The sequence below is a fragment of the Lissotriton vulgaris genome, chromosome 3_1 (genome assembly GCF_964263255.1).
Source record: "Lissotriton vulgaris chromosome 3_1, aLisVul1.2, whole genome shotgun sequence".
In the NCBI taxonomy this organism is placed as follows: Eukaryota; Metazoa; Chordata; class Amphibia; order Caudata; family Salamandridae; genus Lissotriton; species Lissotriton vulgaris.
This window is the reverse complement of record NC_141689.1, coordinates 1,583,112,682-1,583,126,207: the sequence shown is the minus strand read 5'-3', so window position 1 is coordinate 1,583,126,207 and position 13,526 is coordinate 1,583,112,682. Positions and strand designations below refer to the sequence as shown.

The window sequence follows — 13,526 nt, the reverse complement described above, 5'->3', positions numbered from 1 at the left end:
ATGTAGGGCTGCTGACATTCATATCTATGCATAGATCGCCGCCTAGTGTTGGGTCCGGATGATCGCACATTGTTGTCCTGGAAGAGTCTTCGAAGTATCACGAGATAGGTGGCTCCTCCCCTGGACTACAGTGTGCATGGGCATCGACTCCATCCTCAGATTGTTTTTAGCCATTGCGGCAAAGATGGAGTGTAACTCAGTGAGTGATGACCATGCTAAGAGTATTAGTGAGTGCTGCAGCCGCTACAGGCGCCGGGGAGGAGGGCAGGCGATATGAATGTCAGCAGCCCTACATGCCAAGAACAGATGCATACTGGTAAGTAGCATATTCGGTTCGAGGCATGTGGGCTGCTGAATTCATATCTGTGCATAGAATATATAGCAGTCCCTCCATTAGCGGCGGCCGCCTGTGCCAGCTGCAGCAGTTTGGAAAAGTGTTTTTAGAACAGCCTGCCCTACAGCTGCCTGCTGTTTGGAGTGCACATCTACACAGTAGTGTTTTGTAAATGTGTGTGTGGTAGACCATGTGGCTGCTCTACATATGTCCTCTAAAGGAATATTTCCAAGGAAAGCCATGGAGCCACCAAATTCCGGGTGGAGTGGGCCCGCGGGGGGGATCAGTAGAGTGCGCTTAGCTTTCTGATAGCAGATCTGAATACACTTAACGATCCACCTGGCTATACCAGCCTTGGAAATGGGATTGCCTTTGTGTTGTGGCGAAAAGGCAACAAATAGTTGTTTTGTCTTCCGAAAATCTTTGGTCCTATCAATGTAGTACATCAAGGCTCTCTTGGCGTCAAGCGTGTGGAGCATTCTCTCCGCAACTGACTCAGGATTTTGGAAGAACACAGGCAGTTCTATAGTCTGGTTGATATGGAACTGTGAAACCACCTTAGGAAGGAACTTAGGGTTAGTGCGAAGCACCACACTGTTGGAATGAATCTGTATGAATGGCTCTTGGATAGTTAGTGCCTGGAGTTCACTAACGCGTCGTAGTGACGTAATCGCGATCAGGAAAGCCACTTTCCATGTTAAGAACTGAATCTCGCATGAATGCAGTGGCTCAAAAGATGGACCCATCAGTCTTGTGAGGACCTCATTCAGGTTCCATTCAGGAGCTGGTGGGGTCCGGGGGAATGACTCGTTTGAGTCCTTCCAGAAAAGCTTTGATGGCAGGCACTCTGAAAAGGGAGAGATGCTGCCTGTTTTGGAGATAAGCAGCTATTGCGGATAAATGTATACGAATGGAAGCGTAGGCCAGATTACATTTGTATAGATGTAACAGATAACAAATGAGGTTTTGAGTAGAAGCGTCCAGCGGGTTGATGTTGTGGTCTGCATAATAAATGACAAACCGCTTCCATTTCGCCGCATAGCATGCTCTGGTGGTGGGCCTCCTCGCCTCCCTGATGATGTCCATACAGTCACGAGGCAAGTTGAGGTAGCCAAACTCTAAGACCTCAGGAGCCAGATCGCCAGGTTGAGCTGTTGCGGATCTGGATGCTGAATGTCGCCATGGCTCTGCGTCAAAAGCCTGGGTGTGAGGTGCAGCCTTTGATGCAGTACCACGGATAGTTCCAGAAACGTGGTGTACCATGGTTGGCGTGCCCACGTTGGCGCAACCAGGAAGAGAGTCATCGAGTGTTGCCTCAGTTTGCGTGCCACCAGCGGTATTAGAGGTGCTGGGGGAAATGCGTACGCAAAGATGCCTGGCCATTTCATCCATATCGCATTGCCCTGCGACTGTGGGTGTGGAAACCTGGCGGCAAAGCTTCGGCATTTGGCGTTTTCCTTTGTGGCGAACAGGTCTATCTCTGGATGACCCCACCTTTGGAAGTACGGGTGGAGTACTGATGGATGTATCTCCCACTCGTGCATTTGGTGGCTGTACCTGCTGAGCAGGTCCGCCATCTGATTGTCCTTGCCCGGGAGGTGTTCCGCCATGAGGAAGATGTTCCTTTGAATGGCCCACTTCCACATGCTCTGAGCCAGATGAGACAACTGTGGAGAGTGTGTACCTCCCTGCTTCTAAATGTAGTACATGGCCATCATGTTGTCCGTCCGGATCAACAGGACCTTGTTGCACAGATGTACTTTGAATGCTTTCATCGCAATGAAGATAGCCATCAGTTCTAGAACGTTGATGTGCATCTTCCTCTGCTGCGTTGTCCATAGTCCCTGCACCGTGTAGTGGAGAACATGAGCTCCCCAACCCTGGAGAGATGCGTCCGTCGTCAGAATGATCTGTGGCACAGGCTACTGGAACGGTCGTCCCTTGCAAAGGTTGTGTGGATTCCACCAATGCAGAGAGTTGTATGCACGACCAGTTACCAACACTAGGTCTTTCAACTGTCCGTGAGCCTGATTCCACGGACGTGCTGAGCACTCCTGAAGCGGACGCATATGTAGTCTCGCGTGCGGGACTATAAAAATGCAGGAGGCCATCATGCCTATCAACTGCATGAACACTCGGGCCTGAAGCGAGTGTTGAGGTCTGAATTTTTGTATCAGCGATTGAATTTTGCTGATCCTCACTGAATTTGGCTGTGCTTTGGCTGCCAGAGTGTCTATGGTCGCACCCAGAAACTGCCGTATGTGGGCGGGTTGCAGGTGGGCCTTTGGGTAATTCAGTGACAACCCCAGATCGTGAAGAAGGTGAATGGTGTGGGACATGTGGGCGGACTTTACCTGGATAAGCCAGTCGTCCAGATAAGGGTAGACGTGAATGTCTGTCTCCGTAAGTGTGCCGCCACCGTCGCCAGGCACTTTGTAAACACCCTGGAGGCACTTTGTAAACACCCTGGGTGCCGTGGTCACTCCGAAAGGTAGGACCTTGAATTGGTAATGTTGATTTTGGATGGTGAACCTGAGGTATTTTCTGTGTGACGGGTGTAGCGGAATATGAAAGTACGCATCCTTCAGATCTAATGTTGCGAGAAAATCTCCCTGACTGAGCAACGGCAGGACTTGCTGCAGTGTTAGCATGTGAAAGTGCTCTGATAGAATGTACTGATTGAGGGGTCTGAGGTCCAGTATGGGTCTGAGGGACCCGTCCTTTTTTGGGATCAAGAAGTACAGAGAGTAAACTCCTGTGCCCCTTTCTTCCACAGGCACGAGCTCGATTGCTCCTTTTTGCAGCATGATGAGCACCTCCTGCTGCAATAAGTGCAAATGCTCTGTGGACATAGGACGGTGTCTTGGGGGTATGTTGGGTGGAGTGGATGTTGACTCCAGACAATAACCGTACTAGATAAGCTTTGTGACCCACCTGTCTGTGGTGATGGACTTCCAGACTGAAAGGAACTGTTAGAGTCTCCCCCCGACCGGAATGGTATGGTCGGGGGGCAGGGACAAGGCGTCACTGTTTGTTAGTGACGGAGGACCTGGAGCTTTTGTTTCCACGACCTCTACCCTTGACGCTGTTTCCACGATAGCCACCTCTACTTTGCTTTGCATAGGTGGTTTGCGCGCCACCTTTATGGTACTGTGTCTGCTGGCCTCTGGAAACACCTCTAATGCTTGAGCGACGAAAAGAACCACCCCTGAACTGCTGGGACTGGAGAGCCCCCATAGACTTCGGAGTCTCAGTGTCCTTCTTGATCTTCTCCAAGGTGGTGTCTACCTGTGGACCAAATAAATGATCAGGGTTTACTGGCTGATTGAGAATGGTGGTCTGTATCTCTGGCTTGAACCCGGAGATTCTAAGCCAGGCATGTCGCCTCAACATGACACTTGTGTTAACGGCTCTGGCCGCGGTGTCTGCTGCGTCCAGTGCACATTTAATAGAAGCATTTGATATGAGCTTTCCTTCCTGTATAAGCATCTCAGCTGACTCCTTATATTCATCTGGCAGGTGCTGCAACAGGATCTCCAGTATGTCATAATGGGCCCTGTCATACCTGGCTAAGAGTGCATGAGTGTTTCAAATGCGCCAGATGTTGGCCACTTGAGCCGCCACCCTTTTCCCTGATGCCTCTAGCACCTTAGATTCCTTATCTGGGGGAGGAGCATCACCCGTTGTTTGTGAATTAGCCCTCTTCCGGGCATTAGAAACAACAAGAGAGTCCAACGGCAACTGCCCCTTGATGTAGGTAGGGTCCCCAGGCGCCGGTTTGTACTTCTTTTCAATCCTGGGGTTTATCACCCTGGCTCTTGTAGGCTCTTTAAATATTTCCCCAGCATGTTTCAAGACACCCTTCAACATAGGCAGAGTCTTGACAGTCCTCTCTGAGGTGGAAAAGGTGTCAAACAGAAAGTCTACTTCAATAGGGTCAGCATGGAGCTGGGCGTCATGATTCTTGGCTGCCCTTTCAATAAGGGCATTAAACGCCGCTGAATCCTCAGTAGGCGATGTCTTTACAGTATACACATGAGTGTCTGGGGCAGTGTGTGGATTCCCAGGGTCAGCAGCATCTGCCCAAGGTTCAGTAGTATCTTCTGGATCAGTGTCCACAGGATAACTGTATTCGTCATTGTCACCTTCCCCAGTTTCCACATCTGAATAAGTGGGTGAGACATCATGGCCACGTGGAGATACATGCTCTACAAGAACTGGTGTTGCAATAGAATCCTTTTTCTTTTTCAGTGGGATTTTATACGACTCCATTGGCGGTTCCGGGGCGATCTTTCGCTTATAAATAGAAAGTCTGCCTGTATCTGCATTGATAAACTGTTCCTGTTGCTCTTCAAGCGAGGGCTGTCGATGCTTTGTGGCTGGGACCACAGTTGTGGGCTTCGGCCCCGTGGACACCTTCTTGGGCACCTCGACGGCCGTTTTAGGGACGAAGGCCTTCGGCACCACTTTCGGTGGCAGCGTGAAGTGGATGGGCGTTGACGTCTTTTGAGGCTTATCGGCAGGCTTCGATGGTGGAGGATCCTTCGGTCCAACAGCCGAAGCCTTGTCTTTAATGCGCTTCAGGGATTCCGCCACCTGCTTCGAGAAGGAGGCGAACGGCTGCGTCGACTCGACAGAATCCTTCGAGGCACCACCAGGCGTGGACTCGGGGTGGTACTGCTTTCAGCCTTGTACGGTCGACACGCAGGCTCGAGGACCTTCTGATCACCGAGTCCTTTGTCGGTGTCGACTGTCTTCTGCGCCTATTTTTTCGGGTCGACGTCCTGGACCTTTGCCTTCGGCGTCCCAGATTTCGGCTCGACGGCCTTTAGCGGCCTCTTCTGGTCGATAACACTTTTATGCTTCGTCGGTGCCGAAAAGATCCGAGGACTTCGAGCCGACCAAAGCAATATGCACTTTCGGTTTCGATTTACCCTCAAGTGCTTTAGGTTGCGTAGACACCGAAGCTTTCTCTTTCGGTTTCGATTTTGCAACTTGCAGCTCCTTAGACATGTCCGAAGCCGAGCCCGAAGGCGGGGCCGTAGAACTAATTGGAAGATCTTGGGTAAGGCCCTGTGGCGATCCCTCGACCTGAGCCTTATGAAGTGTTTTGGCCCCAGTGTCAGTTTGTGGGCCTAGCTCCTCGCTCGAGCTATCTTCCATGGCCCCAGGGGCCCCATCGTCGTCTCCTACCTCATCGACGACGTCTTCCGCATCAAGCATCTCAACATCAGTGTCGTAGCTGGAGTCGACCTCCGATGCGGGATCCGACAGGTTTTCTCGAACCTCCCGCTCTGCTCCTTCATCATCCCGGCATCGAAGATGTTCACCGGTTCAGGTGCCGTCTGCTGGGCTTCCTTGCGCGCAGCGCGCCGATGCAGAATTGTCTTTTTGGATCGGAAACTGGAACAAGCCATACAGCTGGCTTCATCATGATCCGGCGACAGGCACTTGTTGCACACCGGGTGGACGTCGATGTGGGGATATTTCGAGTTGCACAAGGGACATCTTTTGAACGGGCTCTGTTCCATGATGGTTCGTCGATAAGGCCTCTGGCGTCGACCGGGCCTTCAGCGCCGAAAAGCACGCGGCTCTTCTGGATATCCGGCTCGGGAACTGAGCTGGAACAGAACTGGGCACCGATCGCAAGACAATACCGACGAAAAACTAAAGGTCTTTTGGCCAAAAGAAAGTTTTATATTGATTCCGACTTGAGTGAACCAATATGCATCCGAACCCAATGGCGGAAAAAAACAATCTGAGGATGGAGTCGATGCCCATGCGCACTGTAGTCCAGGGGAGGAGCCACCTATCTCGTGATACTTCGAAGACTCTTCCAGGACAACAATGTGCGATCATCCGGACCCAACACTAGGCAGCGATCTATGCACAGATATGAATTCAGCAGCCCACATGCCTCGAACAGCCAATTTTAACCATTTACCTTGAATAGGTTTAGGCATCCTCTTTAAATGCACAGCCTAATGGTTATGTCCTATTAAAACCTATATAAAACCTACTGGGCTAGGATACTGCGCTAGGATACAAAGAAGCGCTCTGATATCCTTCGGGATCATGTTCGCCCTATATAAAACTTTATAAATAAAATAAAATAAAGACAGAAGTCAGATTTTGAAAGAAAAGATGTGTTTTTTAGTTATCTGCGAATAGATACGGGAGTGTGTTCCATAAGGGAGAGACTAATACGTAGAAACAGGCTCTTTTAAAGCGAGGTGTCACCAAAAGAAGCTTATTAGAGGAGCAGATGGACCTGACGGGATTAAACCTCACAATTTAATAGTTTGGGAAAGCTGGAAGATTGACGAACAAACACTTGAATATAAGGCACAATACCTTTAAAAAAGTGTGCTGCTGGATTAGTAACTGGCGTAATGTTTGCAACATGCAAACAAAGTTACTACTACTCTGGGCAGTCGTGAGTACATATGAATATTTTTTCCCAGTCAACAATCCCACAGTTCTTAACCCTTTCGATGCTGATGACGAGCTCAGCTCGTCATCACCCACGGGTGTTGTGTGCTGATGACGAGCTGAGCTCGTCATAGTGCCACTAAAATGGCATTTTCCAGCACACAGCGGGAAAACGCCTAGCAGCCAAGAGGTTAACATTCAAGTGTTCTAGACCCACTTTCACTTGAGTTCCTTTCACAAGTGTACAATTCCTTCCTTTAAGTATTGCTATTGGATTAAAAAAACTCATGTGATCTTACGCGGCTGTAAAAAGCCTACATTCTGTCAAAAGAATGGGGGCAAATGAGTGTGGGGAGAAGAGAAGGCTCACCTTGTGCTCGTCCCTCAGGTGATCGTCCAGCTCCTCGCTCTCCTTGGAGTCATAGTAACAGAGCTGGCACTTGTATGGCCTGAGCTCGTTGTGCTTCTCTATGTGCTGCTGCAAGGTTTCGTCACTGGAGCAAGTGAAGGTGCATTTGTCGCAGCGGAAAACTACTCCCTGCAGGTGCTTCGACAGCTTAGAGCGGCACACTTCAATGGGAACCACTCTCTCTTCTGTGAAGGGAACAAGCAATATGAAAGATAAAAATACTGTTTGAAAAGATGCAACCAGAGGGTGCTTATACAATCCCACAACATCAAATTCTGCATGCAATCCAGGATTGTCCGACTTCTTCAATTCATAAAAAAAGGATCAATGAGATCTCCACGCAAAGGGTGCAACAGTGGGCAATATGCTGCAGAAAACATATATTTTATTACGTGCACATATAGCCACTAGCTATCTGACCACTGTGTGTGCCACACAGAACAGTTAAATCAGAACAATAAACATGAATTGGCACAAAGTGTCGGTAAGTGGGGTTATGTCTTTCAACTGAATAACGTTTTCAAATGAGGAGTCTGGCAAGCATGTTCAGTTTAACTTAGAGCCCCGGGCATTGGTTTATTTTGAGCCGGAATGTAAATCACTTCTCTCAGTAGTCGGCTACACTCAAACCAGGCTAGAGCTTGGATTAACAACTACATGGGAATGTGTTTACTGCTTACACAAAAGACAAAACCATCCTCGAGAAAGATTAACACTGTGCAACAAGGAGTTGAAATAGCACTTTAAAGAAACCAAATGCAACTTGCAAACTAGGCTAGAAGCACTTATATAGGCTCAGTGCTCTCTGAATCAATGTAAACCAGAATCTGTGTTTGTTTTTCTGCTGGTGGTAAGATGTAGCAGAGAGACCCCCACACTACCGACAATACCTCGCAACAACCTCAACAACAAGCATGAATGCAATAATCAACGTATTTAGGTCTTAAAGGAATGCATTATCACCAACTGCACACACAGTGAAAATTGGCTGTTTGGATTCACCTGAGCAACAAAACTCATAGAAAGAGCATCTACAGGTGCTTGGAAAACCAAATGTGCAGGAATATGGATTTAGCATAGTAACGAATGGGGTGGTCTATTTATAATTTTGCCTACTCTACTGGGAAGATATCCTCCGTTATCCTAGCAAATATATGGGCCCTGTGTGGATAAAAGACTATGGGCACAATTCACAAAGGTAAACTTAGATGTTTGATCTAAACTTAGACCAAACATCTAAGTTTATGATTTTGGGAACTCACAAAGGGCATTTATGAGTACTACCTTTGTGTCTGCACTCAGGGCGCATATCTGTCGCGAGTGCAAATATAAATATAGTACTCGTAAATGCCCTTTGTGAATACCCAAAGTCGTAAAATTAGACGTTTGGTCTAAGTTTAGACTAAAAGTCTAAGTTTACTGTTGTGAATCAGGCCCTATAGAACAAGTTACTTACCTTCAGTAACAATATATCTGTAAGAAACATAGGATAGTTTTAGATTCCTTACCTTAGAATTACCCCCAGACCTCAGAGTGGATCCAGAAAGTTTTTCATCAGCAGTACCCCTGCACGTCGGAAGGTGGCGTCGGTCAACTCCGTGTCCGTCGCTGGCATCGTGGTCACCAGGATGACATTGCGGAAGCTACATAGATGCCGCCCTCATGCGCTGGTGTCAGTTCTGTACACGACTTTCCACGCTAGACGATCAGAGCCATGCAAGCCACTGACCAGTGGTGCACAAAACTAGGGCCCTGACAGGAAATCCTTAACCCTAGAAGTCAGTTCGAAGAACGGGGAGGATGGGTGGGGCGGTAAGGATTCTATAACTAACCTTTCTTACAGATATATTGTTACCGGAGATAAGTAACTTGTTCATCTGAAAGAAACAGTTAGTAATAGATTATTTACCGTAGAATTGATACCCCAGCAATACCAACCCCGTAGGTGGGTCTGCAAACTAAGTTCACATCAGAAGGTCCTGGAGAACAGAACGTCCAAAGAAGCTGTCTCTCCAGACTTGGCTGTCCAGGCAGTAGTGCTTGGTTAATGTGTGCAGTGAGGCCTACGTAGCTGAATGACAGATGTCATTTAGGGGGGACTCCCCATCCCAAAGCAGTAGTAGCTGCCATCGCCCTGGTGGAATGGGCGTGCAACCCCACTGGAGGTTCCTTCTTTGCCAAAGAATACCAGGCCTTGATGCACAAAACGACCCACCTGGAGATGGTCCGTTTGTGCAAGGCCCAACCTTTCTTAGCGCCCACGTAACTAACAAAGAGCTGGTCGTCCACCCGGAATTGTTTGGTGCGATCCAAATAAAAGGAGAGCGCACGTTTTGGATCCAGACGATGGAGCCTCTCTTCCTCTTTTGAAGGATGCGGAGGCGGAAAGAAGGTGGTCAAAGTGATGGTTTGGCCAATATGAAAAGAAGTGACCAGCTTTGGAATAAAGGAAGGTTGAGTTCTGAGAACGACCATGTCCGGATGAACAGCCAGAAAAGGAAGCTTCGAAGACAGAGCTTGTAGCTCACTCACCCGGAGCGCAGAGGTGATGCTCTGGGCTGAAGTGGTACAGGCGGAAAGGCGTATAGAAGTCCGCAACTCCACTTGCGACAAAAGCGTCGCCTAGCGAGTGCCGCCTTGGAAATTCCAACGCACAGAATTGCTATCATTGCGCGTTCTCTTCGGAGGCGAATAGATCTAACTAAGGCTCTTCCCACTGTTGAAAGAGACCTTGCACCACCTCCGAGTGAAGACGCAATTTGTGATCCATCATGCACCTGGCGGCTGAGTTTGTTCGCCCTGGCATTCAGTGAATTTATCAGGTGTGGAACCACCAGGGATATGCCCTGATGTTCCAGACATGTCCAGAGACGGAGGGCCTCTTGACATAGGGTCCACGACCCCACCCCACCTTGTTTGTTGCAGTACCACATGGTGGTGGTGTTGTCCATGAACACCTGCACTACTCTTCCCCGGACAGAGGGAAGGAATGCTTTTAGTGCAAGACGGATTGCCTGAAGCTCCAGAAGGTTAATGTGGAGCTCGGACTGCGCCGGAGACCAGAGGCCTCTGATCTCCACCTCTCCCATTTTGCCGCCCCATCCCAGAAGGTGTGTTCTGGTTGGTAAAGGGAGTGGGATCTGCCGTTGACCTAATCCTGGTTCGCGAGCCACCACTGCAATTGTCATACAGTGCGCTCCGAGATCTGGACGCATTCAGACAGATTCCCCTGATGCTGCACCCTCTGGAACTTCAAATCCCACTGCAGAGCTCACATGTCACCTGGCATGATCGACCAGCAGGATGCAGAGGGCCATGAGGCCGATCCTGACCGAAACCTGGGATAGAGGCTGAAAGATCGGAATCCTAGCCCGAATATCCCGGACCCATTGTTCAGGGGAATAAACCCGAAACTGCGTCGTGTCCAGAACTTCTCCGATGAAGAGGAGCTTCTGAGAGGGGGTCAGGTGCGACATTGATGATTGATGGAGAACCCCCGTGAATGCAAGAGGTTGGCCATAGTCTGCAGGTGGGAGACGACTGCCTGGGGTGAGCTAGCCTTCAACAACCAGTCGTCGAGATAGGAGAAGACTGGAACCCCTGATCTGCGCAGATGAGCTGCGACCACTGCCATCACTTTCGTGAACACCCGAGGGGGCGCTGAAAAGGCCAAAGGAGGGCAAGGCCAAAGGAGAGCACGGTAAAGTGAAAGTGCTTGTGGCCTACCGTGAACCGCAGGTAACGCCGGTGGGCTGGCAGGACAGGGAAATGAAAATAAGCGTCCTTCAAGTCCAAAGCTACCATTCAGTCTCCAGGGTGGGGGGCACACAAGACCTGAGCCAGGCTCAACATTTTGAACTTCTCCTTCCGGAGGAAGTGGTTGATGTCCCTGAGATCCGAGAAAGTACGCAGGCCCTTGTTCTTCTTTGGCACCAGAAAGTAGTGGGAATAGTAACCAGGACCTACTTCTGGAGCAGGAACGCGCTTGATGGCTCCCTTGGCTTAGAGAGCCGTAACTTCCTGTTGGAGAAGGGCCAGTTGATCCCCTGACATGCTATGGTACTGAGGTGGCATGGCTGGAGGGATAGTCTGTAAGGGGAGGGAGTAGCCCCTTCGCACTATCTGCAAAACCCACCTGTCCGACGTGGTGGTACGCTAGTGGAGGAGGTGATGGCGGATCCTGCCGCCCACTGGCGTTTGGTGGGCCTGAAAGGTCGGACTAGAAGGGTTTGGAGGCTGCCACAGAGGGTGGTGGACTAGCCTGCCTGCTGACTTCCAGAACCACGTTGGTGATTCCCATGTCCCCGGCCACCCTGAGGTGGAACAGCTTGCGCTGGCCTGTGGCTCTGAAAGGAACGTGTTGGGGCACCCCTTCCATGGCCACGAAAGGGGCGAAAGGCAGACCTTGCAGGGTGCTTGATGGAGAGGCCTAAGGTCATGAAAGTAGCCAGAGAGTCCTTAAAGCGCTCTAGTGCACTGTCTGCCTTGTCGCCGAACAGGTGATGGCAATCAAAAGGCATGTCCATCAAGGTGTTCTGGACATCCCCAGAAAAGCCAGTCGTTCTCAACCAGGCGTGACGGTGAAGTGCCACCGACGTTCAAATGGTCCTATCCAGTGAGTCGGCAGTGTCCAGTCCACAGTGGATGGCTAACTTTGCTGCGCCTCTCCCCTCGGCAACAGCACGGGAGAGTATGGCCCGGTCCGCCTCCCGGACACTGAGGCAGCATTTGCGCCACCGTATTCCACACGGAGTGGGAATAATGGCGCAAGAGGCATGCAGTGTTCACTGACCGCAGCCTTAAGCTGGAGAAGAAAACAACTTATTCCCAAGCTGATCCACCTTCTTGGATTCCCTGTCTGGTGGCGTGTTAGGGAAATTGCTTTGGGACGTTGAAGCTTGGACCCCCAAGCTCTCAGGGAGGGGAGTTGGGAAAGGAAAGTGGGGTCGCCTGGAGCCGGGCGGTGGCATTGGGCAAGTATTCTATCCACAGGAGCCCCTGTGTTGGACCTGGAACAGGTGCCCAAAAGGACGTCCGTGAGGGCTTCATTAAATGGAAACTGGGGCTCTGAAGAGCTCACTGCCGGCTGAAGCACCTCTGTCAGGAGGTTAGTCCTGACTGCCACAGTAGATAGCTCGAGGTTTAGGGCCTCGCCCGCCCTAAGCAACACCACTGTGTAAGACGCTCCCTCCTCCGTAGCTACAGTAGGCGGAGACAACATGCCAAGGTCTGGTGAGGTGTCCAGAACACTGGCATCCCCAAGTTTCTCTCTCCAGTCCTGGTCGAACTGCAACTGGTCAGTTAAAAGGTCACCAGACGCCTCCCAGTCTTCCTCACCCTCCTCTGGCAGACAAACTGGCTGAAAATGGCCAGGATGGAATACAGGCATAAAAGTACCCATCTGTGCCGGTCTGGCTCCGTATCCACATTGGGGCGGAAGCCGGGGTCGACGCTGGCTGGACCGGCGTTGGCTGCAGACGTGGTGCCAGTGGAATTAGCGCCGGTGGAGGTGTAATAAGGTCAACCTCCGCCGATCCAGAAAAAGGCCTGGATTTAAGGGGGTCATGCGGTGCCGAGGCCAGAACCGCTGGCATCAAAGGCCTAGGGCCCCTAGCCGAGTACGTGGGGCCTAAAGGCGCACCGGCAGAGTTGGGTTGCCCAAAGATGGCGTGCATCGCTTCGTAGAACTGACGAAACTGGGCAGGTGTTGCTCCCGGAGTCGACCCCGCAGGAGGTGCACCACCAGCACACTTTGTCGCGTCTGTCCGACGGACGAGGGGAAGTCAAAGAGCGGTGATGCTTCTTCGACTTCTTGTGCTTTGACTTACCTGATCCCGAGTGCTAAGACTTAGATGAGGAGTGGTGATGGCTCCAGGATCTGTCCCGTGACCTCCCACACAACCGGGACCTCAAACGACGTGGAGCACACTACCGGGCCTTGAGCAGCTTTCGAGACTGCTCCCACAAAGACTTCGGGGCCATGGTTTGGCAGTCGGAGCACGACTTGGGGTCATGGTCGCACTCCAGACAGTAGAGGCACACGCGGGGGATCCATCACCGATATCAGTTGAGTACAGGAAACGCAGGCCTTGAAACCAGGCATACCTCGTGCACCAGGAGTCGATGTTAGACTCGAAAAAGAAGTCGGCTAAAGTCGCAAAAAATTCAGTCAAAAAGTGACTGGGGGGACCGCTCTCTCTGGATCTGCGCCTGCTGGTGCAGAAAAAGAAAGAACGGACATCACTGGGCGAGGGCGGCGTCTATGTAGCTTCCCCGACGTCATCCCAAAGACCACGACGCCAACGACAGACGTGGAGTCGACCGACGCGCAGGGGTACTGCTAACAACAAA

The 13,526-nt window shown here is 50.7% G+C and overlaps 1 protein-coding gene across 3 annotated transcripts in view; it reads right to left on the bottom strand.

Annotated features, from left to right (window-relative positions):
• ZNF462 (zinc finger protein 462) overlaps positions 1 to 13,526 on the bottom strand; it is a 208,460-nt gene that overhangs the window by 15,361 nt on the left and 179,573 nt on the right. For all 3 annotated transcript variants that reach the window (XM_086962073.1, XM_086962075.1, XM_086962074.1), the window contains one exon: positions 7,137 to 7,360. In XM_086962073.1, the coding sequence (XP_086818199.1) occupies positions 7,137 to 7,360 (224 nt within the window). The remainder of the gene's footprint in view (positions 1 to 7,136; positions 7,361 to 13,526) is intronic.